The sequence below is a fragment of the Felis catus genome, chromosome C1 (genome assembly GCF_018350175.1).
Source record: "Felis catus isolate Fca126 chromosome C1, F.catus_Fca126_mat1.0, whole genome shotgun sequence".
NCBI classification, from domain to species: Eukaryota; Metazoa; Chordata; class Mammalia; order Carnivora; family Felidae; genus Felis; species Felis catus.
The window spans coordinates 203088828-203115838 of record NC_058375.1 but is presented as its reverse complement, the minus strand read 5'-3'; the positions used below and the strand labels follow the sequence as shown (position 1 = coordinate 203115838).

General features: G+C 52.4%; 4 protein-coding genes across 17 annotated transcripts; 2 read left to right on the top strand and 2 right to left on the bottom strand.

The window, feature by feature from the left end:
- The first annotated feature begins 1116 nt into the window (after positions 1–1116).
- TUBA4A (tubulin alpha 4a) lies at positions 1117–5267 on the top strand. Of its 2 annotated transcripts, none has more exons than XM_045034511.1 (4): positions 1117–1269; positions 3302–3524; positions 3838–3986; positions 4223–5267. In XM_045034511.1, the coding sequence occupies exons 1-4, from the start codon at positions 1150–1152 to the stop codon at positions 5192–5194; spliced, it is 1464 nt and encodes a 487-aa protein (XP_044890446.1). In that variant the 5' UTR covers positions 1117–1149; the 3' UTR covers positions 5195–5267. The 2 variants fall into 2 exon arrangements, with proteins under 2 accessions (XP_044890446.1, XP_003991220.1); XM_003991171.5 differs by lacking the exon at positions 1117–1269 and adding an exon at positions 1352–1496.
- Positions 5268–6734: 1467 nt separating this feature from the next.
- On the bottom strand, positions 6735–10291 carry STK16 (serine/threonine kinase 16). Of its 4 annotated transcripts, none has more exons than XM_003991173.3 (8): positions 10164–10291; positions 9618–9807; positions 8804–9023; positions 8406–8539; positions 8115–8235; positions 7893–7988; positions 7347–7468; positions 6735–7231 (listed from the first exon to the last, which is right to left on the bottom strand). In XM_003991173.3, the coding sequence occupies exons 2-8, from the start codon at positions 9701–9703 to the stop codon at positions 7093–7095; spliced, it is 918 nt and encodes a 305-aa protein (XP_003991222.1). In that variant the 5' UTR covers positions 9704–9807; positions 10164–10291; the 3' UTR covers positions 6735–7092. The 4 variants fall into 4 exon arrangements, with proteins under 4 accessions (XP_003991222.1, XP_006935656.1, XP_006935655.1 ...); XM_006935594.5 differs by lacking the exon at positions 10164–10291 and adding an exon at positions 10094–10154; XM_006935593.4 differs by lacking the exon at positions 10164–10291 and adding an exon at positions 10009–10151.
- Positions 10292–10317: 26 nt separating this feature from the next.
- On the top strand, positions 10318–20369 carry GLB1L (galactosidase beta 1 like). Of its 7 annotated transcripts, none has more exons than XM_006935597.5 (17): positions 10318–10457; positions 11498–11765; positions 11992–12158; positions 12403–12553; positions 12698–12758; positions 16886–16980; positions 17084–17258; positions 17343–17401; positions 17506–17627; positions 17736–17776; positions 17957–18075; positions 18381–18455; positions 18578–18667; positions 18810–18923; positions 19203–19334; positions 19569–19784; positions 19932–20369. In XM_006935597.5, exons 2-17 carry the CDS (start codon positions 11697–11699, stop codon positions 20199–20201), a joined length of 1956 nt encoding a protein of 651 aa, XP_006935659.1. In that variant the 5' UTR covers positions 10318–10457; positions 11498–11696; the 3' UTR covers positions 20202–20369. The 7 variants fall into 7 exon arrangements, with proteins under 7 accessions (XP_006935659.1, XP_044890444.1, XP_044890445.1 ...); XM_003991175.6 differs by having other exon boundaries at positions 10319–10457; positions 11639–11765; XM_019838710.3 differs by having other exon boundaries at positions 10323–10457; positions 11627–11765.
- Positions 20310–26861, bottom strand: ANKZF1 (ankyrin repeat and zinc finger peptidyl tRNA hydrolase 1). Of its 4 annotated transcripts, XM_045034508.1 has the most exons (14): positions 26712–26854; positions 26248–26397; positions 25176–25285; positions 24854–24956; positions 24544–24737; positions 24032–24144; positions 23790–23937; positions 23272–23500; positions 22964–23110; positions 21660–22134; positions 21380–21491; positions 21079–21246; positions 20856–20941; positions 20310–20642 (listed from the first exon to the last, which is right to left on the bottom strand). In XM_045034508.1, exons 1-14 carry the CDS (start codon positions 26836–26838, stop codon positions 20519–20521), a joined length of 2286 nt encoding a protein of 761 aa, XP_044890443.1. In that variant the 5' UTR covers positions 26839–26854; the 3' UTR covers positions 20310–20518. The 4 variants fall into 4 exon arrangements, with proteins under 4 accessions (XP_044890443.1, XP_044890442.1, XP_019694266.1 ...); XM_045034507.1 differs by having other exon boundaries at positions 20856–21246; positions 26712–26855; XM_019838707.2 differs by having other exon boundaries at positions 20856–21246; positions 26515–26851.
- Between the last annotated feature and the right edge of the window lie 150 nt (positions 26862–27011).

Below are 27011 nucleotides of genomic sequence, written 5' to 3'. Positions count from 1 at the left end.
TTTTATGAATGAGTCTTGGTGGCAAGTCTATTGGGAAAAGAGACCTGGTCATACTTGACTGTGTTCCCTTCCATGCTTTTCCTAAGTAAGGTGCCAATTAGCTATTTTGTAGGTAGGAAGTTGCCATTACTAGTTTTTCATCCTGCTGTGCTGTCCCGTCAGACAGCTCTGGCCCTAAGGAAACACTGTGGTAGGTGAGGCAGGTCAATCTCTTCCAAACCACTAGCCTGAGAGGCAGGTTCCTTCTGGACATGCCAATGGGCACAGGGGACATTTCCTGATGATTTCCCCAGTGAAGGGAGACAGCTAGAGAATGTATGGCATGTAAGGGAAAGCAGAAGTAGATCGCAAAGCCCATTCCCGCAAGAAATGGAGATGGAATGGGGGAAGAAGGAATAGCTTCCGTGGAGGCCTCTGCCTGAGCGTTAAAGGCATTAAGACGCAGGTCACAGATCCTGGCCATGGCCTGGGAACAGGAGAAGATGGGAAAGTCGAAATCAGGCGCGATATCAAAATCTCCATTTTCTTTTTTCCTCTTCAGAGTCAACAAACATTTTGATTCCTCACAATAACGCCGTCAGTGCGGAATCAGCGTCTCCTTTTCGCCGATGAATACGCCAAAGACTCGGTGAGGTGAGGTCACCTGCCCAAGGTCACACAGGGCAGTCAGGACAGGAATCCACGTCCTGAAGGCTTCAGTCCAGAGCTCCGGCGGTTCTGGCCGCAGGGAAGCGGGCAGGTGGCGGTGGCGAGGGCTAATAGTGACGGCGCTGATGACGGGGCCACAGACCGGCGGCCAGCCGGCGAGCCGCGGCAGATTCCTGGGGTCGGCCCTCGCAGGCAGGCTGCGGGGGTTGGCTCCGTGGGGTACTCTAAGGGATCCGCACCCTGGGGCTCAGGCTGTGCAGCTCTTGGTCCTCGGCCGCCCACGGGCGTTGGCGAAGGCCAGCCGTCCGGGCCGAGGACCAGCAGGCCGTGTGCAGCTGCAAAGGGTTCCCCCGGGACTGGCCGGAGCCTCCGGGGAGGCGGGGCGGGGAGGGCACGGGCGAAGTCTGGCTGCAGCCACCTCGCAAGGACAGCCTGTACAGCACCCGGCCTAAGTCAGGACACCTGGGCGATGGGCGCCCGCATGACTCAGGTGCTGGCGAGATGCGCCCTGGCACCATGCCCTGCGTCCCTGCAGCGGAGATCCGGAGCCCAGAGTGTCGGCTCAAGACCTGGAGCGAAGGGTTAAAGCCCGGGTCGCCACTCCTAACCCATGCGAGACAGGTGAGACCAAGACGGGGAAGGGGGAGGGGACCCTCCCTGGCCCCACCCCTCGAGGCCGCCTACCCTTCGGGGGCGTGGCCTCCGGGCCGCACAGCCCTAGTGGGTGAGCGCAGTGCGCGGGCCCCGCCCCCCGCCTATAAGAGCGGTGCGGCACTGCAGCTAGCGCAGTTCTCACCGAGACCCGTCACCCGGACTCTACGTGAGACCCACAGCCCGGACTCACCATGGTGAGTGCGGCCCCGCCGGGATCGCGCCAGTCCCCTTATTGCCCTTCTCCTCCTTGGGGACCCTCCCTCCCGGGATGCTCCGGACCCTCCATCCAGCGTTCCGGGGCTCGAGGAGGTGCGAGGGTTTGTGCATTCCCCCACCCCCACTGTCTTGGTGACTTTGACCGAGTCGTGCTGTCCACTTTTGGAGGCTGGGGAAGAGGGGTGGAGTGGAGTGGGATTCTTCGCTAGCCGAGAGGCTGAGAGGAGCCCTTCTGGAAATCGCCTCCTGCTCCACCAAGCATTTGTGCCCTAACCCTCCTGGGGGGAGTCGCAGTCCCGCTCCCCGTCCTTTCCGCGGATGAGAGAGACCCCCTGGGCTGCCCTCCGCCCCTGGCCTCCCCCCACCGCGACCCCCGCTCCCCGGAACTGAGCGAACACGTGCTTAGCACAAGAAGGTGGTAGGGGGTCAGATTACTTGGTTCAGCATCCCCTTTTCCTCCGACTGTGTGTGCATCCCTCCTACCCACGGCCCTCCCCCCCCCGTGACTCAGCACCCCGCTTCTGAGCCAGGAGGGGTGGCAGGAATGGGGTTCGGCCTCATGAGGCGAGTCGGCCCCTCTCCTGCCCGAGCCCAGTGAACGGACGGGCAGAGACAGCTGGCGCTGAGCGAGAGCGCGGGCCCAGGCCAGGTTGGGGGGAGGGGAAAGAGGTGTGTGTAGGGGGGTGGTATTTATAGCCCGGGAACGGGGGCCGAAATCCAATCTTCGCTTTCGGCTGGGATGTAACTGGAAAGAATCTAGAAGGGGGGGCGATTGCGGGACCGGGGGTGCAGGATGGCGCTCACCCTGCGCAGGGCAAGGCGGGTTACCTCTGGGGCCTCACCGCAGGTTCCGCTTCCTTTTCTGGGTGTTTGGAAACCGTCACCCCGCCATTTCGGTGTTGGGAAGGGAGGCTGCGCGGGCCCTGCGCCGCACCACTTTGGCTCTTTAGGGGTTAATTTCAGACTGGCAGGGATGAGCCTAAGGCAGCCGGTGCCCCAGTGCCCACAACCCTTATTGCCCGCGCCTGCCATCTGCACCCTCTGCTATTTCCGTGAGGGCTGCGCGGTGGGTGAAGGTGGTGAAGACACCCAGAGTGTGGGGGTGGAGGTGGGGAGAGGAGCCAGCTGGGATTGATCTCCAGAGCCAGATGGGATTTAAAGGTGTTGGAGAGGACACCCTGATGGTCAGTGTGGTCAGTTGATGCCAGACTCGAGGTCTGAGACACCTCTGCAGCCCACAGGAAAGAAAGGGGGAGAGGGTTATATGAAATTCCAGCTGCTCATCCTCAAAGAATTAGTCAAGTTGGGGGGCTTCTAGCTATAAACTCATGGCCCTGGAAAAACCTGTCCTTTCTCAGGTTCTTGAGAAAGGTAGCTTTGGGAGTATAAATCTGAAAATGGCTGAAAAGTCGCTTGCCCTTGTCTCAGAGTCATTGCAGTATCTGCCTGCTTTTCGGGTGCACTTACCCTCTCTGTCCTCCCTGAGCATCTTCTGAGTGTGGCAGGGTCATGTGGAGCCACAGCTCTTACTTGACAAGGTCCTCACAGGGAAGTAGACTGAAGGGATTGGTTTGCCCTACTGGGTGCCTCCAGTTGTTAAGTCCTATGTGGGGCAGCCTGGGCAGGCTGCCAGCCTCTTCCCACCTCTGCCCAGCCCCAGGCGTCCACTTTGGCCAACCGAAGCATCCTGGCTGGTAGGTAGGTGATAGGGTGGGAGAGAAGCTCATGAGGTGAGGGCTGTCGATGTGGGGCTTATGCTGTGTTCCCTCTCTTTATACCTCAGCGTGAATGCATCTCAGTTCATGTGGGGCAAGCAGGTGTCCAGATGGGCAATGCCTGTTGGGAGCTCTACTGCCTGGAACATGGGATTCAGCCTGATGGGCAGATGCCCAGCGATAAGACCATCGGTGGAGGGGACGACTCCTTTACCACCTTCTTCTGTGAAACCGGTGCTGGAAAGCACGTGCCACGGGCAGTGTTTGTGGATCTGGAGCCCACTGTGATTGGTGAGAGGAAGATGGGGTGGAATTGAGGGGAGCAGAGAGGGACTCTAAGCTTCTCTCTGGCGAGATGGTGTCTAGGCCTGGCTTTCCTGGCCCTGCAAACTCTTTGTGCCATCTCTCAAGCTGAAGAAGGCGGGCTGATTGCAGGCCAGGCTGGGTGGTGGGTGTGGGTTTCTCTCACAGGCTGGTATCACAGGCTTACAGAAGGATGAGCTTTTCCATACATCTGACCGCAGCTACCACGCTGGGGGAGGGAGGTCCCTGCTGAGCACAGCCTTGTGGTTTGTGCCCTAACGATGTGTTTGTGCCCTTCCAGATGAGATCCGAAATGGCCCATACCGGCAGCTCTTCCACCCAGAGCAGCTCATCACTGGGAAGGAGGATGCCGCCAACAACTACGCCCGTGGTCACTATACCATTGGCAAGGAGATCATTGACCCCGTACTGGACCGGATCCGCAAGCTGGTGAGAATTTGGGATGGAAGGGAGGGAGCTTTCAGACGATGCTAATGGTCAGGAACGTCTTTTTTCAGGATCCATTTCAGGGGGTCGTCTCTAATTGTGTGTGTTCCAGAGCATGTTCCAGACTCTGGGTCTCTGCCCTGACTCCTGAGAGATTTTAGGCTTTTGTGGAGCCAGAAGGTAGAGTTTCTCAGGCCCCTCACCCACCTACATTGCTGTTTCTCTTTCCTGCCTTTCAGTCTGACCAGTGCACAGGACTTCAGGGCTTCCTGGTGTTCCACAGCTTCGGAGGGGGCACCGGCTCGGGCTTCACCTCACTCCTGATGGAGCGGCTCTCGGTTGACTACGGCAAGAAATCCAAGCTGGAGTTCTCCATCTACCCCGCCCCCCAGGTGTCCACGGCCGTGGTGGAGCCCTACAACTCCATCCTGACCACCCACACCACCCTGGAGCACTCGGACTGTGCCTTCATGGTGGACAACGAGGCCATCTATGACATCTGCCGCCGCAACCTGGACATCGAGCGCCCCACCTACACCAACCTCAACCGGCTCATCAGCCAGATCGTCTCGTCCATCACGGCTTCCCTGCGCTTCGACGGGGCCCTCAACGTGGACCTGACGGAGTTCCAGACCAACCTGGTGCCCTACCCTCGCATCCACTTCCCCCTGGCCACCTATGCGCCGGTCATCTCTGCAGAGAAGGCCTACCACGAGCAGCTGTCCGTGGCAGAGATCACCAATGCCTGCTTCGAGCCTGCCAACCAGATGGTGAAGTGCGATCCCCGTCACGGCAAGTACATGGCCTGCTGCCTGCTGTACCGCGGAGACGTGGTGCCCAAGGACGTCAACGCCGCCATCGCCGCCATCAAGACCAAGCGCAGCATTCAGTTCGTGGACTGGTGCCCCACGGGCTTCAAGGTTGGTATCAACTACCAGCCACCCACCGTGGTGCCCGGGGGTGACCTGGCCAAGGTGCAGCGCGCCGTGTGCATGCTGAGCAACACGACCGCCATCGCCGAGGCCTGGGCCCGCCTGGACCACAAGTTCGACCTGATGTATGCCAAGAGGGCCTTTGTGCACTGGTACGTGGGCGAGGGCATGGAGGAGGGGGAGTTCTCTGAGGCCCGGGAGGATATGGCTGCCCTGGAGAAGGATTACGAGGAGGTGGGCATCGACTCCTATGAGGACGAGGATGAGGGAGAAGAATAGAACAGCTGCCTGGAGCCCATTCACTATGTTTATTGCAAAATCCTTTCGAAATAAACAGTCTCCTTGCACGGTTTCTTGTCCCCTCTGTGAGTGCTTGAGCTTCTGCTGCCTTCCTCTCTGTGCCGCTGCCGCTGCCGCTGCCACTGCCACTGCCACTGCTTCACTGCTTCTGCTGCCGCCCTCATTCTTTGCTGCCCATGACCCCTTTCCCTTCCATGGCTGAAGGTGAGATCTGCCAAGGGGTCCTTGCCAGGCCCAGGAAACGTGACCTCAGGGACCTTGATGTAAGATCCCAGGGGCGCCCAGGAGAGTAGAGAGGAAAGGAGGACTGAATCCCGGACCTGTCTGTCCAGCCACAAGCTGTTGAAAAGATACGAGTTCTCACTTCCTTTCCAAGTAGAAGTTTAAGTCCAGCAGTTTCTGTATTTGAGTTAGACTGCTACCCTATTCTTCCTGCTGCTTCTGCATTCACTGACTCTGGAAGCTTGGCCCGGGCACCTCTGTGCGTGATGAGGGCTTGGGAGCGGGGCTGGGCTGGCCCACAATTCCTGGGCACGGAGCCTAGTCATAAGCTTGGGGGATGGGAGGGGACAAGGGCGATCTCCTTGAGTTGTGTCACTGCACCTCCGAGCAGCTTTGCACAGCTGAGTGTCTCTCTTGCTGCGTTGCTGGGGCCTAGGGCTGTGCCATTAAAAGTCAGGTCATCTCTTCTCTGTTTGTGCTCTCTTTCTGGCCTCAGCCTCTATGCTAGCTGGGGGGAGCCTCCTGCCAGGGCCCTGGAGAAAATTCCAGCATTGCTAATAGGCACCCCAGGACCCACATCGACGTCAGCACATGGGGGTGAGCATGGGGGGGGAGGGAGAAAAGAAGCTTCAATCTCAGGAGCAGGAGATGCCAGCCCTGCCCTTGCCTTCCCCTCCCTGGTGATTCAGGGACGCAGTGCCCTTCCCTAGGGAACAGTTCAGCCTAGCAAAGGCAGGGCCCCTGTTTACTCAGCAGAGTAGACAGGAAGTGGCAGCTGGATACTGCCACACCAAGTGGCCTCATTAATCATTAACCATGTGTGAGCTAGAACCATCTGGGAGAAACTGTGGGCCACAAGGCTGCCACCTCCACTCCCCTTGCCCCCAGGCTGAGGCTGGGAGACCTGTTATGTTGTTGTCCCAAAGCTTCCTCAGGTGTCTCCACCCAGGAGCCCTTGCCTGGCAAACCGGCTGGGCTGCTTTGACTCAGCTACCCACTCCTGGGAATGAAGGAAAGAATTGAGTGTGCTTCTAGGGAGCCCTGGTCCCAGTTCTTAGCACAGAGGCCAGCTCAATCCAGAACAGCTTTTAAGTGTCTGACCAAGGCAAGCTAGGAGAACTGCCCGCTCCTGGCTAGCCAGATGTAAGGTAAGGATACCTGCCTCCTCACGTGGAATGACGAAGTCCCACCACCCTTCGCTACACCAGTGTCTCTTCCCGGTCTGTTCCCTTGGAAACGGCAGCCAGACCTTGGACCCCTGGCACCTCTTCTCACTCCAGGAACAATGAGACTAAGGTCCACACCAAGCTGCTTTCACTTTATTCTTCTTTTTATACATTCTCTTGCTCCCAGATGTGGAGGCAGACCATGATGTAAGCTCAGCAGTCCTGCTCAGAACCTGTCTCGATTCTATCAGTTTCCCTTTCCCCATTCCCCAACCCTGTCCACCCCAACTCAGTCTGTCCCCCTGTTCAGTTGTTGCTCTTTGAGATAAGCGAGCAGAAGCAGAGACAGAAGACTGAGTTGACTGTCCCTACCCACTTGCCCCCAACTGCAAGACAGTAGTCCTGGAGAGAACACGTGGAGATTCTAATAAGGGGATGGGATCCTCCTTCCAAGGCCCGGGGGCCACCTCAAAATGGCCACTGGTGTGTTCAGATTTGGGTGGTGTGCTGGCCCAAAGCCGGGGGTTGCAGTGCCTCCAGCTGACTGAGAAGGAGATGAATGGGAGGACGCTGCTGGGGGTCTACAGTCATCATGGAGGCCAAGAGCTGCCGCAGTGCTGAAGAATGCCTGTGGAAGGAGGCGGACAGGGTGACCAGACAGTCCTCGTTCCCTGTGCGAAGGTTCCAACTCCACTAATGTCTGGGAGCAGTCTGAAATGTTTGGTGGCCCTTTTATTGCTTACCTGGGACTGTGCGGGATGCTTAGTTGGTTCTGCACGGCAAGGGCCACACTGTCACCCTTCTGGAACACCATGTCATACGGGCCCTCCCCAAACATCATGGCATATAGCACACAGCCTAGGGACTGAGCACAACTTGGTTATTCTTTGACAGGGGACCAATGGGGGGGATACCTCTCCTCTTAATTCTATAGTGAAATGTGACTGCATAAGCTAAAAAGATTATGCTGACCTCAGCCACATGACACCAAACCAGGGTCCAGAGAAATCACCAGGTAGCTGGAGGCTTCTGTACCCCTCGTTTAGCCACTGCCTTCAGGCCTGACATTTAGCTGTACTCACTCTGTTCAAAGAGCGGGATTATACCACTTCCTGAGCAACTGAGTATGGTGTCAGTGACAGCTCCCAGGAAGGAAGTCGAGGGGGATGGGGACACATGCAGTTCCTAGGGCCCCATGCATTCGAAAACAAAGACCTGCCTCTCTACTTCACAGCAGGTACAGAGTAGCATTCCTCTCCCCGCCATACTCCCGCCCACATGTTCCTCACCCAGACATCGGTCCGCTCATCGATGACACAGTGGCTCTGCACAGAGAAGAGCTCCGGGGCCCGGTAGGAGATGGTGCATCTCTGGGCTGCCCAGTCCTGGAACAGTGGCCCCACAACTCAAAAGTGGGGCACAGGTCATAGTCATGTGACCAAATTGGGGCACACACCGGAAGAAGTTGCGGATGGGGAACAGGAGGGCAAAGGAGCCGGACGCTCTGTTACCTGCAGGGCCAGAGCCTGGCGGGAGCCCTCCACATGGATGCAAGCTTGATTCATGGAGCCCAAGTCCATTAAAACCGGTTGCCCCTCATCTCCAAGCAAGATATTGGTAGGCTTCAGGTCCCTGTAGGGAAGTAGAAATGGCCCATGAGCATCCCTGGACAGGGAGGCTGGAATCGCTGAGGGCAAAAGAATCATGGGGATTGTTCCTTGGGAGGAGAGCAGAGACCTCTTGATCCTCTTGGTGAGGCTCTTCCTTTTTGCCCCATAAATACGCACGGCCCTCCCACTGACCTGTGGGCATAACCTCTGGCATGAATGGCCTCAAGGCCTCTGCAGATACCGAGCAGCAGCTGAAGGATTTGATCTTCAGTCAAGAAGTTGCCTTTGTCCTTCAGCCTTTCTATCTCATTCCACAGCGTACCCCTCTGCAACACAAGTTTTCCCACAGTTGGAGATGTTTTCTGAGCCTCTGATCCCGGACCCTGATCCCTTCCCTGTGTCACAGCCTATCAACTCTTTCACTGCACGCACTATACACCTCACATTCCCACCTGGGTTCCTCTAAACCCCAAATCTGAAGTGGTCAAACCCAGGACATGACGTCTGCTTCCTAACATGCTTGACTACTCACACAGCCCTTGGTAGATGGCTTTGTTGCAAGCCCCTCCATTGCCAGGAGACTTTCTGACCTTGAAGAAGGGTAGCAGCAGCCAGGCTTCATGTTTGGTGCCCCGCTCTCTCAGACAATAAGCCACAAGGCGAAGGATGTTGGGGTGATGGAAGAGGCGATGCATGTCTGCTTCTCGTTGGGCCTCCTCCCGATCCTGCTGCTCGTGACACAGGATCCGCTTCAGGGCGTAGAAGTGTCCATCATGTAACCCCTCCACTAGGTCCACATAGCTGAACCCACTGTGGGCCAAAGGGGTCAGTGAAGGACCACGGTCATCTCCCATACTGCTAGGGATTCCCTGGAGGGAAGAGGTCGGGGGGGGGGGGGGAATCTTTCCCAGTTGGCAAAAACCCTCCCAAGATGTGGCTTCAAGAGGAGTGTGACGATTTTACACTTTGGGCTCAAGAGCAGGAACACAGTAATCTCTGAGGTGCTTTGATCATAAGGCAGTGCTCTGCACATGACAAACGCTCCATAAATATTAAATGAGTAACACTCAACATTTATCAAGTGCTGTGAGCCAGTCACTGGGTGAGATGTTTTATATGCATTATCTCATTTAATTCTTACAACTCCATCAGTGACAAAAAAAAAAAAAAAAATTATCTCCATTAAGCAGATGAAGAAACCACAGGTTTTCAAGGTCACACAAGGCGGATCCAGGAGGCCTGGCTCCAGAATCCACTGTTTTGACTACCGTGTCGCTAGGCTCTGACAGGTGACCTAAAGGATATGTTAAGAGGATACTTCTATGCCCCTATCTTGTGCAGACTGCTGTCCTTCAATCGCCATAACGCTGGGTACTACTAGCTAAGTGATTTCCAAACACTCACCCCTCCCCCAGTTTCTGGATGAAGAGGTAGCGCTTATTGTCAATGATGACAGTTCCCCGAGAGCAGACACACAGCGCGTGGCCCATAGTGTCTCAGTCATCCTCCTCAAGGGCGGTCTGAGGCTGCCGAAGGCTTCGTCCAGGTTGAGTGGGCTCTTCCAGGGGATGCGCTGGGGGCCCAGCGGATCATGCTGGAAGGAAAAAAACGGCAGAGTCGTGGGTCAGGGACAATCCAGACCACCCCTGAAGTACCAGGAGAGCTGGGGCCCAGGTCCCGGAACGTAGAGAAAACGGGCCCTGGCGACGCCAACTCCAGGAAGGTTGGAGTCAGGTGCCTTAAAACCTCCGGCCACACAGCGACTACCAGGCCGCTTCTTCCAACCCCAGCCCACCTTGGAGAGGCCCCCGCTCCCACGGTCATCGGGCCGCCACGGCAGGGCAGAGGGTAGTTCCGGGGGGTGCGAGGCCCTAGCCCACCTCCAGAAGGGCCCACCCCCGGCCTCGGCGCGCAGAGCCCGGGGAGAGTCGGCCCCGGATCCCCACTGACCTGGCTCGGGCTGGAGAAAGACGCGGGAGACCGGAAGAAGTGCGTACGTCATCATTCCGCGCCGGCGTAACGGCCCGCGGTAGCCTAGCAACCGCTGGGCGTAGGGATGATGTGGGGGCCAGAAGCAGAGAGGCCGGGGGCGGGCTAAGCCCGGGGTAGGACGGGTCCCAGGACCCGGGTGAAGGTTCCACACCTGGCCTTCAGTAGTGGTCAAGACGCAGGCACTTACGCCAAACGGGAGCAAAGCCGGGCTCGGCCCGAGGCCCCCAGGACTTCCATCTCCCAATGCCGGAGGTAGGAGGCTGACTACAGTCCAGCCGCGAGGGGCCGTTCTGGGGTGGGTGCTGGCGGCCTGGACCTCTACGTCTCTGATCAGTACAACCTTGGGGCTCTGGCCTGTATCCCACCACTCTAATTTCAGTGGTTAAGAGCTTGGGCTTTTGAACCAGACTAGGTTCTAAATCTTGTCTTAACAGCTTAGTTACTAGCTGTGTGACCTCGGACGACTTACTTAACCTCTCAGAGCCTCGGTTTCCCTAAATGGTAACAAGGTATAATAGTACCCAAAGTTAAGTGCACGTACTGTGGGGCCAGAATGCCTAGTTCAAATCCCATCTCTGCTAAACTAGTTATGTGACCTTAAACAGGCTATTTAAATTTTCTCTCAATTTCTTCATCTGTAAAATGGAAATGAGAATTATCTACTGCGCAGAGTTTTTTGAAGATTAAATGAGATGTAAAGTGCTGAGCACAATATCTGACACACAGCCCTTAGTGTCAGTAAACAGAAATTACTATTATTTTTATTATCATTTTATTTATTTTATCCTGGTCCTTACATCCCAGGCTTGGGACTGTGAAGGCAGGAGTCATGGAAATTCACAAATCCCCAAGTCTTGGCCCCAAGTTGTCCTTGGCATCTCTCGCACAGGCAGGCAGGGATAAATTGGAGAGCAGTGCACATCCAAAGAAGACGGGATGGCCGAGATGGTCTCTTACTGAAACGGGACCACCAGGAAAAAAGATCCCTCTTATAATCTGTTCCCCACTTTCACACCACTGGGAAGATCTGGTTTCTCTTGGTTCTGAACCTGTTTTTGCCCCCTGGTTCTGACATTCATTCATCTAGATTTAACCTGTTATGTGCCGGGCCTTATACTAGAAGCTGAGGATTCAAGGTGGACAAGGTACTCTTCACCCTCAAGGAGCTCGGTTTAGTAGAACAGTGCTTCTCAATCTTGGATGTCTTTAGAATCGCCTGGGAATCTTGTTAAAGTACAAATTCTGATTCTGTAGGTCTGAGGTAGGACCTGAGACTCTGCATTTCTAACAAGCTCCCAGGTGACGCTGATGAAGCTGATTCAAGATGTAGAGGATTTTACAAACTAGTAGAGTAGCGGGTGGACAAGGCCCGGCTGGTCGCCTGGCAACTAGAGGTGGTCTCCGCCCCCTTGCTCGCTGAGGTTCCCTCCCAGGAATCCGCCACGTGACAGTCGGACCGCCCTCTCTGACTAGAGGAGCCGTGTTAGCGCCATGGCTCCCAAGAAGCCGCCCTGCCTTCCTTCCCTGCTGTTGCCACTTCTGACGCTGCTGCTGCCCCAGGTAAAATGACAGGATTGAATCAGCAGGCTGGGTGCTGCTGCCCCAGGTAGAATGACAGGATTGCATCAGCAGGCTGGGTGCGGTGAAACGGGATCAGATCTAGCCCAGGAGAGAAAGAAAGTGAAAAGTAACCCAACAATGGGCAGGGCTAGTTCCATCTCCAACGCAGACACGGATCCCCCTGCCAACTCCAGACCTCTGCTGAGCATAATCTCTCCCTTTGCAGGCAGACACTCGGTCGTTCATAGTGGATCGGGAAAATGACAGATTCCTCCTGGATGGGGCCCCATTCCGCTACGTGTCTGGCAGCCTGCACTACTTTCGGGTACCACGGGTGCTTTGGGCAGACCGGCTCTTGAAGATGCGAATGAGTGGCCTCAACGCTGTACAGTTGTAAGAAGTGCTCAGGAGAGCCATGGAGGGTGGGATTTATTCTTCCTACCACCCACTTAAGAAGGGTGTTGGGACAGATAGACTGGCTGGGTATGAGAGCTCCAGGGCTTCCAGGCCTAGGGTGGGAAAGGGTGGGCCAGGACCTCCTACCAACCGCTTCCTGGAGAGTCCCTGCAAGGCCCGATCCCTTAGGCCTCTCCAGCACCGCCCTGCCTCGGGCCCTGTTAACCTCTTTCTTTCTCAGTTATGTGCCCTGGAACTACCATGAGCCAGAGCCTGGGGTCTATAACTTTAATGGCAGCCGGGACCTCACTGCATTTCTGAATGAGGCATCTATAGCAGACCTGTTGGTCATACTCAGACCAGGACCTTACATCTGTGCAGAGTGGGAGATGGTGAGTTAGGAGAAGGGCCACTCGTCCTCTTCCCGGACTCCTCCCATCTGCCCACACTGCGGCGCTATACACAACATCCTCCCTTCTTACCTCCGCCACTTCACTCCCAAACAACAAAACCTGTTGTCTTTATGTTTGTCTCAGGGGGGTCTCCCAGCCTGGTTGCTTCAAAAGCCTGAAATCCAACTGAGAACCTCAGATCCAGGTGAGTTGAGACAAGATTTTTAGCACAGAAAAAAGCAAACAACAGCAACAAAACGGGTCGTTGGGTGCCCAAAACAGAAGAGACCATTCCCAAACTGGAGATCATTCATGCAGATATTTGAGTGTTTACTTCATGCCCAACAAGATGCTAGAAACTGGGGAACCAGACAGACCCAGTCCCTGTGCAATGGAGCTTATGGTGAAAGAAACAGATTGTTAAAAAACCAAAACCTGTAAGATTATTGCAAGCTGTATAAATACTACACAAACAGACAAGGAATTGCGATTGTGAATAACAGAGAAGGCCTGTTGGGGCACCTGGGGGGCTCAGTCGGTTAAACTTCGACTTCGGCTCAGGTCATGATCTCACAGTTTGTGAGTTCAAGCCCCGTGTCAGGCTCTGTGCTGACAGTTCAGAGCCTGGAACCTGCTTCAGATTCTGTGTCTCCCTCTCTCTCTCTCTGCCCCTCCCCTGCTCATGCTCTTTGTCTCTCTCTCAAAAGTAAACATTAAAAAAAAATTAAAAACCGAGAACACCTGTTTTTGGTAAGGAAGTCTGAGGTTCTGAAGGCTCTTCTGAAATGATGACGTTTCACTTGACTCCAGGGAAGGGAAAGCTCTGGTCATATAAAGAGTGAGGTGAGAATGACCAGGTAGAACAAACAGTATATTCAAATGCACAGAGATGGGAAAGAACATGGCATGGTTGAGGCCAGCTTGGCTGGGGCATAGGGAGAGAGGAATGTGCTGTGAAATTGGAGATAGATACGGAATGTTAATACAGGACCTTGTAGGCCATTGTAAGGGGTTTGCATTGTATCCTAAGCAGAGTAGAAAGCCACTGAAAGAGCTTAACGAGACATAAACCATTGAAAGAGCTTCTTAAAGAGACATACTGATTTGTTTTCAGATTACTTGAGCCTGAGTGTGGAGAATGGAGGGAGGGGAGCAAGGATAGAGGTGGAGAAACTAATTGGGAGACTGGCTGTAGTTGAGGAGGCAGGCGTTGGCTCCTGGACTCAGGTGATGGTGGTGAAGATGGGAAGAGGGCAGAATTGAGATACAGGTTGGGGATCAAAATCACCAGGACTGATTGATAGATTTCGTTGGGAAGGGGAAGAGTAGGGGCAGGGGGTAGGGTCCGGAAAGAAAGGAATCCAGCTTTCTGGCTAGTCAAGATGGCAGTGCCATTACTGACATAGGGAAGATGGAAGAGACTAGGGGTGGCAAAGGACCACCTTTTTGGAGGAAAAGCAGTTCTTCTGATCATGTTAAATTTTTATCATATCACACTCAAGTGAGGATGTTAAGCCACGGGCTGCGTGAGTGTGGAGCTCACGGGGAGGTCTGAGCTAGAGATAAATTGGGATTCAGCAGTCTAAAGATGGCGCTTAGATCCACAGATACTGGGCCATTGCCTGGGGAAAGAGCATAGGGAGAGACAAGATAAGAACTCATGATCAACTCTGAAATGCCCACTATTTCAAGGAGTTTGGATTTTACTTCAGGTGTAAATAGGAATTCCATCATCAGAGCAAGGGAGTGATTTTATCTGATTTACATCTTTTAAAAAGATCACTTCTGGGAGCACGGGTGGTTCAGTTGGTTAAGCTTCTGACTTTGGCTCAGAGTTCATGAGTTTGAGCCCCGTGTCGGGCTCTGTGCTAACAGCTCAGAGCCTGGAGCCTTCTTCAGGTTCTGTGTCTCCCTCTCTCTCTGCCCCTTCCCTGCTCATGCTCTCCCTCTCTCCCTCTCTCTCCCTCTCTCAAAAATGAACATTTAAAAAAAAAAAAAAAGGTCACTCTGGTAAAATTGCTTCGTATCTACTGGGGACCTTCCAGGCACTTCACTTCATAGGGTGCTGAAGAGCTTTACGCCCCTTCTAGCAATTCCTCTGACTTCAGCTGACTATGAAATGCATTTGAAATGGCAAAGTAGTGATGGGACACCAACATGCAATGTCCATTGTTCTCAAGAAAGCTAGCAACCTCTTCACTGCTGAATCCACGGTCCCTCTCTAGGCCTCCGTTCTTTGAAATGCATTCTTCTCTCAGCTTCCAAAATACCACCTTTGTCTGGTCCCCCTCCTTCCCCCCACATCCCAGCCTTGCTGACCCTTCCTTCTTAGTCTCTTGCTGGTTTTTCTCCCTTTCTGTTTCCTCTAAATGCTGGGGTGTTTCAGGGCTCAGTCCTGGGATGCTTCTCTTTTCTATGTGTTTCCTTAGACAATCTCATCCATTCTCATGGCTTTTGATCCCATCTAATAGTTAATGACTCTGAAATATGTATCTCCAGTTCCAGGACTCTCCCTTGGCCTCTGAAAACCTATATCTGGTTGCATGTTTGGAGATCTAAGGCATAATGATACAATTAAGCTTCTGGTATGGCCTCTCCAACTAGCTGTTCCTACCATCTCGCCTCAGTTCATAACAACTCCATTTTGCAACTGATCAGGCTAAACACTATGGTATTTGTTACACCTTTTTCTCATATTCAACCTATCAGAAAGTCCTGCAAATATATTGAATATACTGACTTCAACTACTTTTCATCACCCCCACTGGTCCAAGCTGCCTCTCCCACCTGGACTACTTGAATAGGTTCCTTATTGCTTCCCCTTCTCTGCCCTCACCCCTTATAGTCTGTTCTCAATGCAAATATAAGTTAAACATATATCTCAGATCATGTCATTTCTCTACTTAAATCTCTCTAATAGGTTCTCATCTCATTCAGAATATGAACCATGGACTCCTTAAAATGGCCTATTAGGTCCTACCTAATTGGCCCAGTCACCTACCTGACATCTACTCTTTCCCTTATTGTTCACACTGGCTTCACTGGCTGTTTTTCAGACTCACCAGGCACATTCCTGCCTTGAGGCCTTTGCACTCGGTGCTCCCGCAGTCTTCCTGCAGAATCACCTTCTCCGTGATGCCTTCCCTGGGCTACGCTCTAAAATTTAAGCTCCCCTTCTTCCATATATATTTTTCTTCCTTCTTCCATATATATCCTTCTTCCATATATATTTTTTTGTTGTTGGCACCAACACACTATACATTTTAGCTATTTATTTATTGTCTGCCTTCCTCACTGGAAAGGCAATTCGACAAGGGCAGAGATTTTGGTCTATTTTGTTGTACTCTGTATCCCTAACACCTAGAGCATTATTTGGCGTATAGTAAGCACCCATAAATACTTGTTGGATGAGATTTAATATACGCTTGGATTAAAGGAGGCAGTCAAACCTGGGCACCCTTTATACAGGAAACAAAATGTAAAGGGGTTCAGTGTCTTAACGCAAAAATATCCCCCAACACATCTTTTGTTGACTCCACCTTTGAGAGTCTGCTACCTACTAGGCATTGTCCCCAGCCATAGGATGCAGCAAATGAACCTGACAGACTAGGTTCCTGCTCACGGTGGGGGAGAGAGACTGTCGGGAAACAATTATAGAAGTAAATGCTTAATTATAATTTGTTACATGCTTGAAAAAGAAGTATGAGGTGATGTGAGAGTGTGTAACAGATATCTGCCCTCATGTGGGATATCCGAGGTTTTCCTGAGGAAGTGAAATAAGTTAAGATCTTAAGCTTGCATTGGAGTTGGCTGGATAAAGGACGGTGGGGAGAAAGTGTCAGGCAGAGTGAAGTGAAGTGAAGACCCTGAGGGTGAATCAACAAAAATCACAAACAGGAGTTGAGGATGATACCTAAGGCGTGATACCGCATACAGCGGTGTTTCAATTAATGACTCAAATCACTTGGATCGTCAGTTACATTAGGGTGCAGATCAGAGAGTCTGCATTTCTGTGAATTCCCATGCTACTTCACAGCCCTCGCAAGTATACACTTGCATCCATATGATGCATTTAACATTTTTCTTACGTTTAAAAACTAAAAACTAAATTTACAAGAAACACTGCTTCAGGGGTTCCTGTGCCCAGATGTCCTTGCCATACAAGTACATAAGAGGGTTTCAGACTCACTGCTTCTCAGATTTAGTTGCAGACAAGTGGGATGCCAACTGCCCAGGGTTCAGGCATCACTGAAGTTGCTGGCATAGATACTAAGGGTGGGGGCTATGGAGGCGGTGGTGTCCTAATGAGCAGAGCACTGCTCCTTCCTTTAGACTTTCTTGCCGCAGTGGACTCCTGGTTCAAGGTCTTGCTGCCCAAGTTATATCCATGGCTCTACCACAATGGGGGCAACATCATTAGCATTCAGGTACAAGTGACTGGGTACAAATTGTCTGGGTAAGGGGAAGGAGGAGCCAGGGGTCCTAACCCCCACCGCATGGCCAAGTTCCACTTTTCCTTTTCCTTGGCAGGTGGAGAATGAATATGGTAGCTACAAAGCCTGTGACTTCACCTACATGAGACACTTGGCTGGGCTCTTCCGTGCGCTACTAGGAGACAGGATCTTGCTCTTCACCACAGATGGGCCTGAAGGACTCAAATGTGGCTCCCTCCAGGGACTCTATACCACTGTAGATTTTGGCCCAGGTCTCCTGAGCAAGGGTTAGGAGTGGAGTCTGGGGAAGGGGCACCTCTTCTGTTTATCGTTCACCTTTTGCCTCCTCTCTGCAGCTGACAACATGACCGAAATCTTTGCCCTGCTTCGGAAATATGAACCCCATGGGCCATTGGTGAGGAGCTGGAGGGGATGACAGTCAAAACAAGAGTCAGGGTTTGGAATGGGTCAAGCTCAGTTTCCCATTTCATTTATGGTATCTTCCACTTCACCTTCTAGGTGAACTCTGAATACTACACAGGCTGGCTGGATTACTGGGGCCAGAATCACTCCACACGATCCATTTCAGCTGTAACCAAAGGTCTAGAGAACATGCTGAAGTTGGGAGCCAGCGTGAACATGTAACTGGAGACATGGGCCAACATGAAGCTGTAACTGGGTGTTGGGGATGAAAGTGAAGATTCAGTGGGTCAGCTTTTGCCTTTCCCCCACCTTCCCCCCCTCTTCAGGTACATGTTCCATGGAGGTACCAACTTCGGATACTGGAATGGTGAGTCCAGATGGTCCCTGGGGTAGAAGCAGGGACGTATCAAGGAATTAGATTATGAGGTCTAGAAGCTGGATGTGGCCACCCCTGTCCCCTCTGATGGCAAACTTCTCGGCATGAATTTCGTCGCTTAGTGCCTATTATTTGAGAGATATTGAATTAATGAAATTGATTTGACCCCAGGTGCTGATGAGAAGGGACGCTTTCTTCCAATTACTACCAGCTATGACTATGATGCACCAATATCTGAAGCCGGGGACCCTACACCTAAGCTTTTTGCTCTTCGAAATGTCATCAGCAAGGTGCCCTACCACTTCATTAAGTGCCAAAGGCTTTTATTAATTTGGGGAAAGGGAGTACTTAAATTGTTTGTAATGGGATCCCATAAATCACTGGTTGTTGTCTGGGCCACATAGCCTCACAGAAGCATTTCCCACCCACCCAAATGGGGACTATTTGGGAAGATACACACAAGTGTGTGCAAAATTACAGGATCTTCATGACCCCATGAAGCCCTTCCCTGGACCCCAGGTTAAGATCCCTGTGCGGGGTTTTGGAATAGGGGTTGTGTGGTTTTCCTATGGCTCCTGAGAGAATTTGGGCTCAGTTCCAGGAAATTCCCTTGGGACCTTTACCTCCCCCCAGCCCTAAGATGATGCTCGGACCTTTGACCCTGCATCTGGTAAGCTCTTCCCCATCTTTTCTCTGATCCTACCTCTTTATTCTCTATAAATGGCCTAGCCTATCCTGCCCTCTATTCCGAAACTTCCCCTTTGTTCTAATACCTTTCCCTTTTTCTAATAGGATGGGTATCTGCTGTCTTTCCTGGACATCCTGTGTCCCCACGGGCCCATCCGTTCAATCTTGCCAATGACCTTTGAGGCTGTCAAACAGGTAAGGCATAATCCCACATCCAGTAGGAATGGCAACCTTCCTCAACAGCTGTAGCCAAAGATTCTCTGAGCTGCACATCTTCCCCACAGTGTCCTCTCTTACCTCTCAGTTCATCTTAAGTACTTAACTCTTCCACACCCAGGACCACGGCTTTATGTTGTACCGGACCTATCTGACCCATACTGTTTCTGAGCCAACACAATTGTGGGTGCCTAACAATGGAGTCCATGACCGTGCCTATGTGATGGTAGATGGGGTAAGAAACTTGTGAGCCCATCTCCTCTCTCCTTCCCAGCACCTTTAGCCTTAAGGTCCCCTTATCTACCTTTTCCCATTGTCTGCCCACATTTGCAGGGGGCCCAGGGATAAGCTGGGATGAGGAAGAATTTGGCTGAGGCTAAGGTTCCAGAATGGATGGGTAACTGACAGGCCACATTCTCTTTGCTCCCCAGATACAGGTGCTAACGTAGCTTCCTGTGTCATGGCCACGAGCTAGATGTGGAGCCCTTCCGCTCACAGATCTTTTTATCCACAGGTGTTTCAGGGTGTCTTGGAACGAAACATGAAACACCAACTATTTTTGATGGGGAAAATGGGGGCCAAACTGGACATCCTGCTGGAGAACATGGGGAGGCTCAGTTTTGGGTCCAACAGCAGTGACTTCAAGGTGAGCTAGCTTTGCCCACCCCCTTCTCCTCCATACTCTTACTGACCAAAGTCCCTTGGAAAGATAGGGGCCTAATGAAAGATAGACAAGAGCCATGTGCTTAGGAGTTAGGCAGCAAAGTAGTCACTTGTGGGGCTCTAGACATGGCCAACAGTTATATCCCAGGGCTTGATTAGGGACAGTTTGGCCTTAAGAGCTTAACGAATGATGAATTTTCATTTGTCTTCTTCACAGGGCCTATTAGAGCCACCAGTTCTGGGACAAACAGTCCTTACCCAGTGGCTGATGTTCCCTCTGAAAGTTGATAAACTTGTAAAGTGGTGGTTTCCCCTCCCGTTGCTGAGAAGTTCACACCCTCGAGCTCCCTCTGGCCCCACCTTCTACTCCACAACATTTTCAATTTTAGGAGAAGGCGGGGACACTTTCCTCTTTCTACCTGGATGGACCAAGGTATTGCTGACAGTGGGGTTGGGGTCAAGGTGATGAGAGGAAAATCATGGAAGAAGGGGCAGCAGAAATTCCTCTGATTAGAAACCCCAAAGGGCATGATTCTACGCCCTTGATAGCTGACCCTTTATTTTCTTCTCTCTTTGCCAGGGCCAAGTCTGGATCAATGGGTTTAACTTGGGCCGGTACTGGACAAGGCAGGGGCCACAACAGACCCTCTACGTGCCAAGACCCCTGCTGTTTTCTAGGGGAGCCCTCAACAAAATCACATTGCTAGAGCTAGAAAACGTGCCTTCTGAGCCCCAAATCCAGTTTCTGGATAGGCCTATCCTCAATAGCACCTTGCATAAGACATACATCTATTCCCTCTCAGCTGATACACAAAGTCCCTCTGAACCAATGGAGTTAAGTGGGCACTGAAAGAAAGGTAACCCTTGGGCCTGGGACACGGAGTGGGTAGGATCCCTTGGTGCTGGCCCCGGTGACCACGTGGAACCAAAGGTCACAAGGCCTGAATGCGAGTACAAGTGCAGTTTCCTTGCCAGACTTTATTATGATTAAAGTTCCAGAGACAGTACCAGCTCCACACACCTCTGTGGCCCTGTCTTTGCCCTGGTTCCTGAGTGTCCTCCCTAATCTTCCAAACACTCTGGTTTCATGGGAAAGAAGAAGCCTAAGGCTAGCATGAATGCACCCTCTCAAGGCCCAGAGTCAGCCCCAGGCACAGCCCTAAGAGATCAGGAAGAGGGCTTTCCAGCCTGGCAGCGATGATCCCGGAGGCAGCGTGTGGAGCAGAAAGAGAAGTCGAGATAGTGAAAGGGAACGAGGCCTTGGAGGGATGTCCCACAACTCCAGCAGCGTCTGGACAAGAAGAACACAAAGGGCTGACCAGGTACCCCGGAAACTTTCCGATCCAAGCTCTCCCCATTCCCTCCTGCCGTTTCTGGTTTGGCTCCAGAGGGTTCCCAGAACATCTCAGGTCCCCTCAACAGCCTGAGTTCTCTGCAAGCACGCACTCTGCGTGCCCCAACACAGCCCACCCATCACGCCTGCCCCTGCAGGCTGAGCACTTACTGAGCACTGATGACTGCAGAGCCTGGGGCCTGAGGGGTGGGGGCTCCCAGCTGGGCAGCCAGCCTGCGCTCTGCAGCCAGGGCTCTCTGCGGGGGAGAGAAGTCTTGTTAAGGACAAGGCCCCAGTGGTGGATGGGATGCTCCAGAAGTGACAGCGGCACACTGGGAAGGGGTCGGACCTCGCAGGAGGTCTCAGCTGTGGAAGAGAGAACCACCAGCCTCACCTTCTCCCGATCGCTGAGGGCGGCAAAGCGCCGCCGCTCTTCTTGCTCCCGCGCCTCCTGCTCCCGCTGCTGCAGCTGCTGTTTTTCCCGTTGCCGCCGGGCAGCCTTCTGCTCCCTTTTCCGCAGAGCCTGCTGTGCCTCCATTTCTGGCGTCAGGGGCCCTGGCACCTGGAGAATTTCCAGGGAAGGGTAAGGTAAGACCCATACACGCTATCTTTGGGGAAGCTAGAAGAACGTGGAAAAGATCTAGCCAGGGTCTGTGATGGCTTCCTACTCTGCTGCTGCTTCTTTTCCAGCTCACCTGAGCCTTGCTGTAATCATAAGCATCTGGATTCTTCTCCATGAACCTTCGGAACTCATTACGTGTTGACTTGTCAGCTGCGACTGTATATGGCGGCCGGGCCCTGGAGTCCCTAGGTGCAAACCGCCCCCACAAAAAAAACGGGTTCAGCTCGCTTCCTACATCTCCCAACCTCACCCAGACAGATGAAGGGGATACTGTGAAGTAGCCAGTACCACCATTAGCCTCCAGACGATCCTCTCTATACCCTAAAGGGCTCGGCTTGGGGACCCTTACTTACTGCACAGTAGGGTCAGCACCCGCCTCCAGCAGCAGGCGAACCACTGAACCTCTCCCAGCTGCAGCTGCCGCATGCAGGAGCGTGAAGCCGCTGGAGCCCAAGGGGGCACTGAGCAGAGACAGAACTCCAGGGTCTATGGGGCCGGCAGCTAGCTGGAGTTTCAACATCCCAACATCTCCGGCTCGGCAAGCAGCTAGAAGCATGTCCCAGAGCTCTGACTGATCGGGGGTCTTGGCCTCATCCAGAGAAGGCCCCACAGGGGCTGCCCGTCCCTGGGTGGACTGTGAGAGGGCCTCATCTCCTTGAGTTTGCTGGGGAAGAGCCTCCAGGTCTCGGCTTCTCTCCTTCTTATTATTCCTTTTCCTCCTCCTCCGCTTTGGCAATACCTCAAACTCCCGAAGATCCAGGGTCCCCACTGCCAACTCTACTAGCTCCAACTCCACCTGGAAGCTGTCCTCTCCCTCCGACCCTGAACCTGGGGAAAAATATGACATGTGAGGTCCGTCCAAAGAGATAATACAGAGGGTGGAAGTATGTGGGCTGGCCCAGATGCTATAAGTGTACATAAAAAGGCAATTCAGATGATCTTGAAATTAAATTAAGTATTTGTAGTTTGTCAGCCAAGACCAAGTAGCACATCAAAAGCTGAATCCGTTAGTATCACATGCAGAAATGGAACTCTCAGCTCAGACAAGGACAGACCCAGCAGGAGCTATGCAGGAACAAGTGTCCTGAGACTCTCCCCTTGAGCAGCCTTAGGATGGTACATAACAGAGTCTGAGCATGGGAGCAGTGACAGCCACACAGACTAAGAGTCTGCAGCCGGGAAAGCAGGCCTTAGCTCCAAACCACACCATCCGGTAAGACAGGTCAATTATGTAAGGTTTATGCAACACAAGCGTCTATTTCATGTACTATTTCGTGTTTTCTAAGTACTGAGGATACATCCATGAACAAAAGAGAACAGGAAATTTGGAAAGGTCACAAAACACGTCTCTAACTGCTACCACATACCCCTTATCATAACAGACTTGTGTGTGTGTATAACGGTGTGTGTGTTGTGTAAGGGCTCATCTATAAAGAAGGAAGTGGGGCGCCTGGGTGGTTCAGTCGGTTAAGCATCCGACTCGATATCAGCTCAGGTCTTAATCTCAGGGTGGTGAGTTCAAGCCCTGCATCGGGCTCTGTACTGGGCGCGGAGCCTACTTAAAAAAAAAAGAAGGAAGTGACAGTAGGAGATCTGACTGCATTTCCAGGATAGACACCCAGATAGAGATTGGACAGTTGCCAGATGGTGCTCAAACCCTGTTTGGGAGACTCCTCGTTCTGCCCAAGTGCCTCATTTTCATCACTGGAGACCTTTCTTTCTGCCTCGATAGCCTTCTTCTCTCTCATGGTCTTCCAGTGTGTCCGAGGTGAGTCCAACCTGACTGTCTCCCGGGGGTCTTCTTCTGCCATAAAACAAAAGACGTTACTCAAGTTTAGTTGAAGAGAAGCCATTCCAGGTTTCTCTCAATGAAGATGCTGTCTGGATGTACAAATGAGAACCAAAGCTTGGGCTGGAAAGTACAGGAAGATCTAGGGAGTCTGGGGATCTAGAAAAAAGGCTCACCGTGGACATGCAAGGTGGTCAGCTTATGGAGCACACGCTGTAGCTCCCGGAAGGTGGGTCTGCGGGTAGCGAGGGGGATATCCCAAAGCCGGGGATCCCCCCGTTGCAGGGGTGCGCCAGGGCCTCCGAAGAACAAGGACCGGCCAGAGCGGGGGGCACGTAGCAGTATTGTCCCAGCCTCCCCCAGTGCTTTAGCCCAGCCCGGCCCTGCCAGCAGGTCACGAACATCCTAGAAAAAAGAGTAAGTCAGGCCAGTGTATCTTCACTTGCTGTTTTCAAATCTCCAACCAAAAAATGGCCCACAGGTGACGTGTAAGGGATGGGAAGTAGAAGGTAACATAGGGGAAGGAAGAATGAGAAGGCTAAGGTTCTTGGGGATCCATCCCTAGTCTACCTTCGCCTACTCAGAAATAACGAAGACTGGGAGGATACGGGAGTCCCTCCCTTGGAGTACCTGCCAAGTTGAGAGGGGTAAACAGTAGATCAGCAGACCACCAGATCTGGGACGCCTAACTCACCTTATATAACGTGGCTTCATTATAGCGCCTCAGGTTGGCTCCGGCAGAACGAGAAGCCGCACCCCGGGCATCCCGAACTCCCTGGGCCGTGCCCCGCTTGGCCCGCACCGTGTAGCGGTGAAAGGTCTTGTGTGTCACCACGTCTCTTCTGTAGACAACACGGACTCAGTACTGGAAAATGGCCCGTACTCCCAGGCTAACCGGGTCCATTCCATCCTTACACCCACGCAGCACCCTCTCACCCCTGAAAAATGGCACCAGCAAAGTGCCCAGCCGCAGCCATGAGCACCACACAGTATCCGGGACCTCCGTTTTGCAGGTTCTGTAGCAGCAGTTCTGTTTCTTCTGGGGACACCTGGATGACAGAGGGACAGCACAAACCTATCTGTTGCATTCACTGAGAGTAAGAAACTAAGTGCCAGGGCTAAGTGTTTCACCTGCACTATCTCATTTCATATAACCATCCCGAGGCTTGTCTCCATTTTACAAGTCAGGAAATTTGAAGCTTGTAGAGGTAGTCAAGATCAAGTGGCAGAATGACAATTCAAGCCTAGATTGGTCTGTTTCCAAACTTAACTCCATTATACCCGACCCCAGATTCAGGCCAATTCAATCCAAGACTGTGCTGTCAATTGTGACCCCACATGCAACAGGAAGAAAGAGAAAAAAGTAAGAAATGGACTGGGTTCAGGGGAAATCTAGGCTGAGTGTCCAAAAGGCTGCAGTTGACCACACAACCTGCGCTGCCACTTGCCTGGCGAGGGCCCAGGACACAGCGGTAGGCATCAAGGAACTGGCCCCGGGCATTCTGGAAAAGAACCCGATGGGGGCGGAAGCCTTGGGCTCTGCTGGGCTTCTCATACTCTGCCCTCTCCTCATCCAGAATCTGCAAGCCCTCTTCACTGGCTGAGTCTGAGTCTTCTGATCCTGAGATGCTGGAAAGATCTCCTGAAAACATGAGGTGCACAAGTTTGGCGTTCCATCTTTGACCTTTCCACAGGCTCCTAAACTAGAGCCTTCCTCCACCCCCACGTCCTACTCAACACAGGTCTACCAGCCATCACCTGTGGAACTCTGCTTTTCAAAGTCCAGGGCAGACAGGAGAGGCTTGTCCTTGAGACGTTGCTTTAGGTTAAACCGATGCCAGTCAAGCTTATAATGTTCCCTCTGGTAGGAAGCAAAGGGGGAGGCTGAATGTGGAAATATGCCCACCTCTGGCCCTTTATGGTACCCATCACCAGTAACAGAACTCCAGGAAGTGTGTTGGATAACACCAACAGCCTTACTCAAAACGTGAACCTTGATTAAAGATAAATCATACGTCTACCTCTCCTCACCCACCATTATACTTTTGCTTCCACCATTTACCTCTGCACCTGGCCTTACCTGTTCCTGGTGGTTGTGGAAGGTCTGGTCACAAGTTGAACAAAATAACTTTTCTGAAATATCCAGCAGACCCTGGAGTTTTCTTTCTGGGCTTGCGCTCTCCCCTGAACCTAAATAAGGGGAGGGTAATTAGAGGTGGAAAGGGAGCCCAAATCTGCACCTGGAATCACATTCACTGTCTAATATACAAAGGGGGATACAAAAGAAAAGCATCTTTTCCTCCAAAGAATTTATAATCTAGTAATAATGAAATAAATGGCACAGTAATCACCTGATACAATACGTTTCCGAAAAGATGTATGTAAGGTGAATATATATCAAACACTAAATTAACTAAAGGGATTACCTAGAGGAATCCTGTAGAAAATAATTTTTGGCAACATTAAAATCATATTTGCAAAAACCACTTCTCAAATGCCCTTTAAATAGCTTTACGTTTCCAATTACAGTCCGGTTTTAAAAAAACATGCTCAAGAAAAAACAGCCAAAGACAAACTAATGTTGTAAAAAAAAAAAAAAAAAAAAAAAAAGTTTTACATTGGGGCGCCTGGGTGGCTCAGTCAGTTAAAATCCGACTCCTGATTTTGGCTCAGGTCATGATCTCATGGTTGGTGAGTTCCAGCCCTGCCTTGGGCTCTGCGCTTCCAGCCCCACCTCTGCTTGGGGGTCTCTGTCTCCCAATCTCTCTGCCCTTCCCCCATTCACTCTCTCTCTCTCAAAAATAAACATTTAAAAATTTTTTGTTCTATATTCAACAAGAACGAGTAATTTAATTGGAATCCAGTTAAATTTGAACTCTATCTAGGAATTCTGAAGTGATTTTGCAGGCAGTGCTTGTAAACGTGACCTGATACAAACAATGGCAAGAGGTTGGTTTGGAGACAATCCAGGCGTCTGTGTTGGAAACAACCCAGAAATTGAGTGAATCTAAGATAAATTTTATCCATAGAAAGACGTCAACAAGGGCTCTTAAACTGGGGAATATCAATAAGAACGTGTTCCCTGGAGGAGTAATAAGCTCTAAAGAGCGTGTCACGTTCCTCATGGGTCCTCCCCAAACCTTCCCAGATACCTGGACAGGAAGTCCGCAGAGCTTGGGCCAGAGCCTCCCCAGAAGGGTGGCTCACCAAGTTCAGGCCCTGAAGGACCGGAGCATCCGCGTTGAGGTCAAACAGGGAGACCAACGTAGGAACCTGGGCTGCAGCTGAAACTGGCGACATAGCTGAACAGAAATTATTTAGGAGCGGCTCTTGGAGCAGAAAGCGGGGAACAGAAACAGAGCTCCCCAGAGAGAGAGAGAGAGAGAGAGAGAGATCCTACCGCCCCGTCTCCTGCCTACCTGACTTGGTCTCCCCAACGCCGCAAGGCACTTCGGGCCTCACTCTGGTACGAGCAGTCCGCTCTGCAGGTTAATACGTGACCCCAACCCGTTTTCTCAAACCCCCAGTCCTGGACCACACAGAGTGAAAGGGGAGCATGCAGCTCCCAAATCGAGTCCAATAGAGCTACAATCCCTAATCGACCGCTCCTCGTTACCCGTGCAATGAACTCCAGCAATGACTAAACCGCGTGTACTAGCCCCCGCCCTCAGCAGCTGCACTAAAGGTCCTGGGAACCGAGCCGCACGTTCGTCTTCAATTCCAAGCCCGGATTTCTGCAACATCACAACAATCTCGTCACTACGGAGCAGCGAAGGGGACAAATGGCGTCGCCCGCAACTCAGCCCCGCCCCACATAAGGAGCACTATTGGTCCTTGTACTGTCCAAGACCCACCTCGATCTTTTAGTCCCGCCTGCGAAGCCGAGAATTGGCCGTCATGCCTCCGCCCCCCACGC

Bases quoted from the DNA above. Each gene is read 5' to 3' on its own strand.
- TUBA4A (XM_045034511.1), top strand. From the start codon at position 1,150: ATGCGCCCTGGCACCATGCCCTGCGTCCCTGCAGCGGAGATCCGGAGC. The intron at 1,270-3,301 runs GTGAGACCAAGA...TTTATACCTCAG, and splicing joins TCCTAACCCATGCGAGACAG to CGTGAATGCATCTCAGTTCA. The intron at 3,987-4,222 runs GTGAGAATTTGG...CCTGCCTTTCAG, and splicing joins TGGACCGGATCCGCAAGCTG to TCTGACCAGTGCACAGGACT.
- STK16 (XM_003991173.3), bottom strand. From the start codon at position 9,703: ATGGGCCACGCGCTGTGTGTCTGCTCTCGGGGAACTGTCATCATTGAC. The intron at 9,024-9,617 runs GTGAGTGTTTGG...TTTGGCCCACAG, and splicing joins ATCCAGAAACTGGGGGAGGG to TGGGTTCAGCTATGTGGACC. The intron at 8,540-8,803 runs GTCAGAAAGTCT...CTTGTGTTGCAG, and splicing joins TGCTGCTACCCTTCTTCAAG to AGGGGTACGCTGTGGAATGA.
- GLB1L (XM_006935597.5), top strand. From the start codon at position 11,697: ATGGCTCCCAAGAAGCCGCCCTGCCTTCCTTCCCTGCTGTTGCCACTT. The intron at 17,259-17,342 runs GTCTCCTGAGCA...TCCTCTCTGCAG, and splicing joins CACTGTAGATTTTGGCCCAG to CTGACAACATGACCGAAATC. The intron at 17,777-17,956 runs GTGAGTCCAGAT...ATTTGACCCCAG, and splicing joins CAACTTCGGATACTGGAATG to GTGCTGATGAGAAGGGACGC.
- ANKZF1 (XM_045034507.1), bottom strand. From the start codon at position 26,838: ATGTTGCAGAAATCCGGGCTTGGAATTGAAGACGAACGTGCGGCTCGG. The intron at 21,247-21,379 runs GTGAGCTGGAAA...GAAATTCTCCAG, and splicing joins ATGATTACAGCAAGGCTCAG to GTGCCAGGGCCCCTGACGCC. The intron at 20,643-20,855 runs GTAAGTGCTCAG...CTTCTTGTCCAG, and splicing joins TCTGCAGTCATCAGTGCTCA to ACGCTGCTGGAGTTGTGGGA.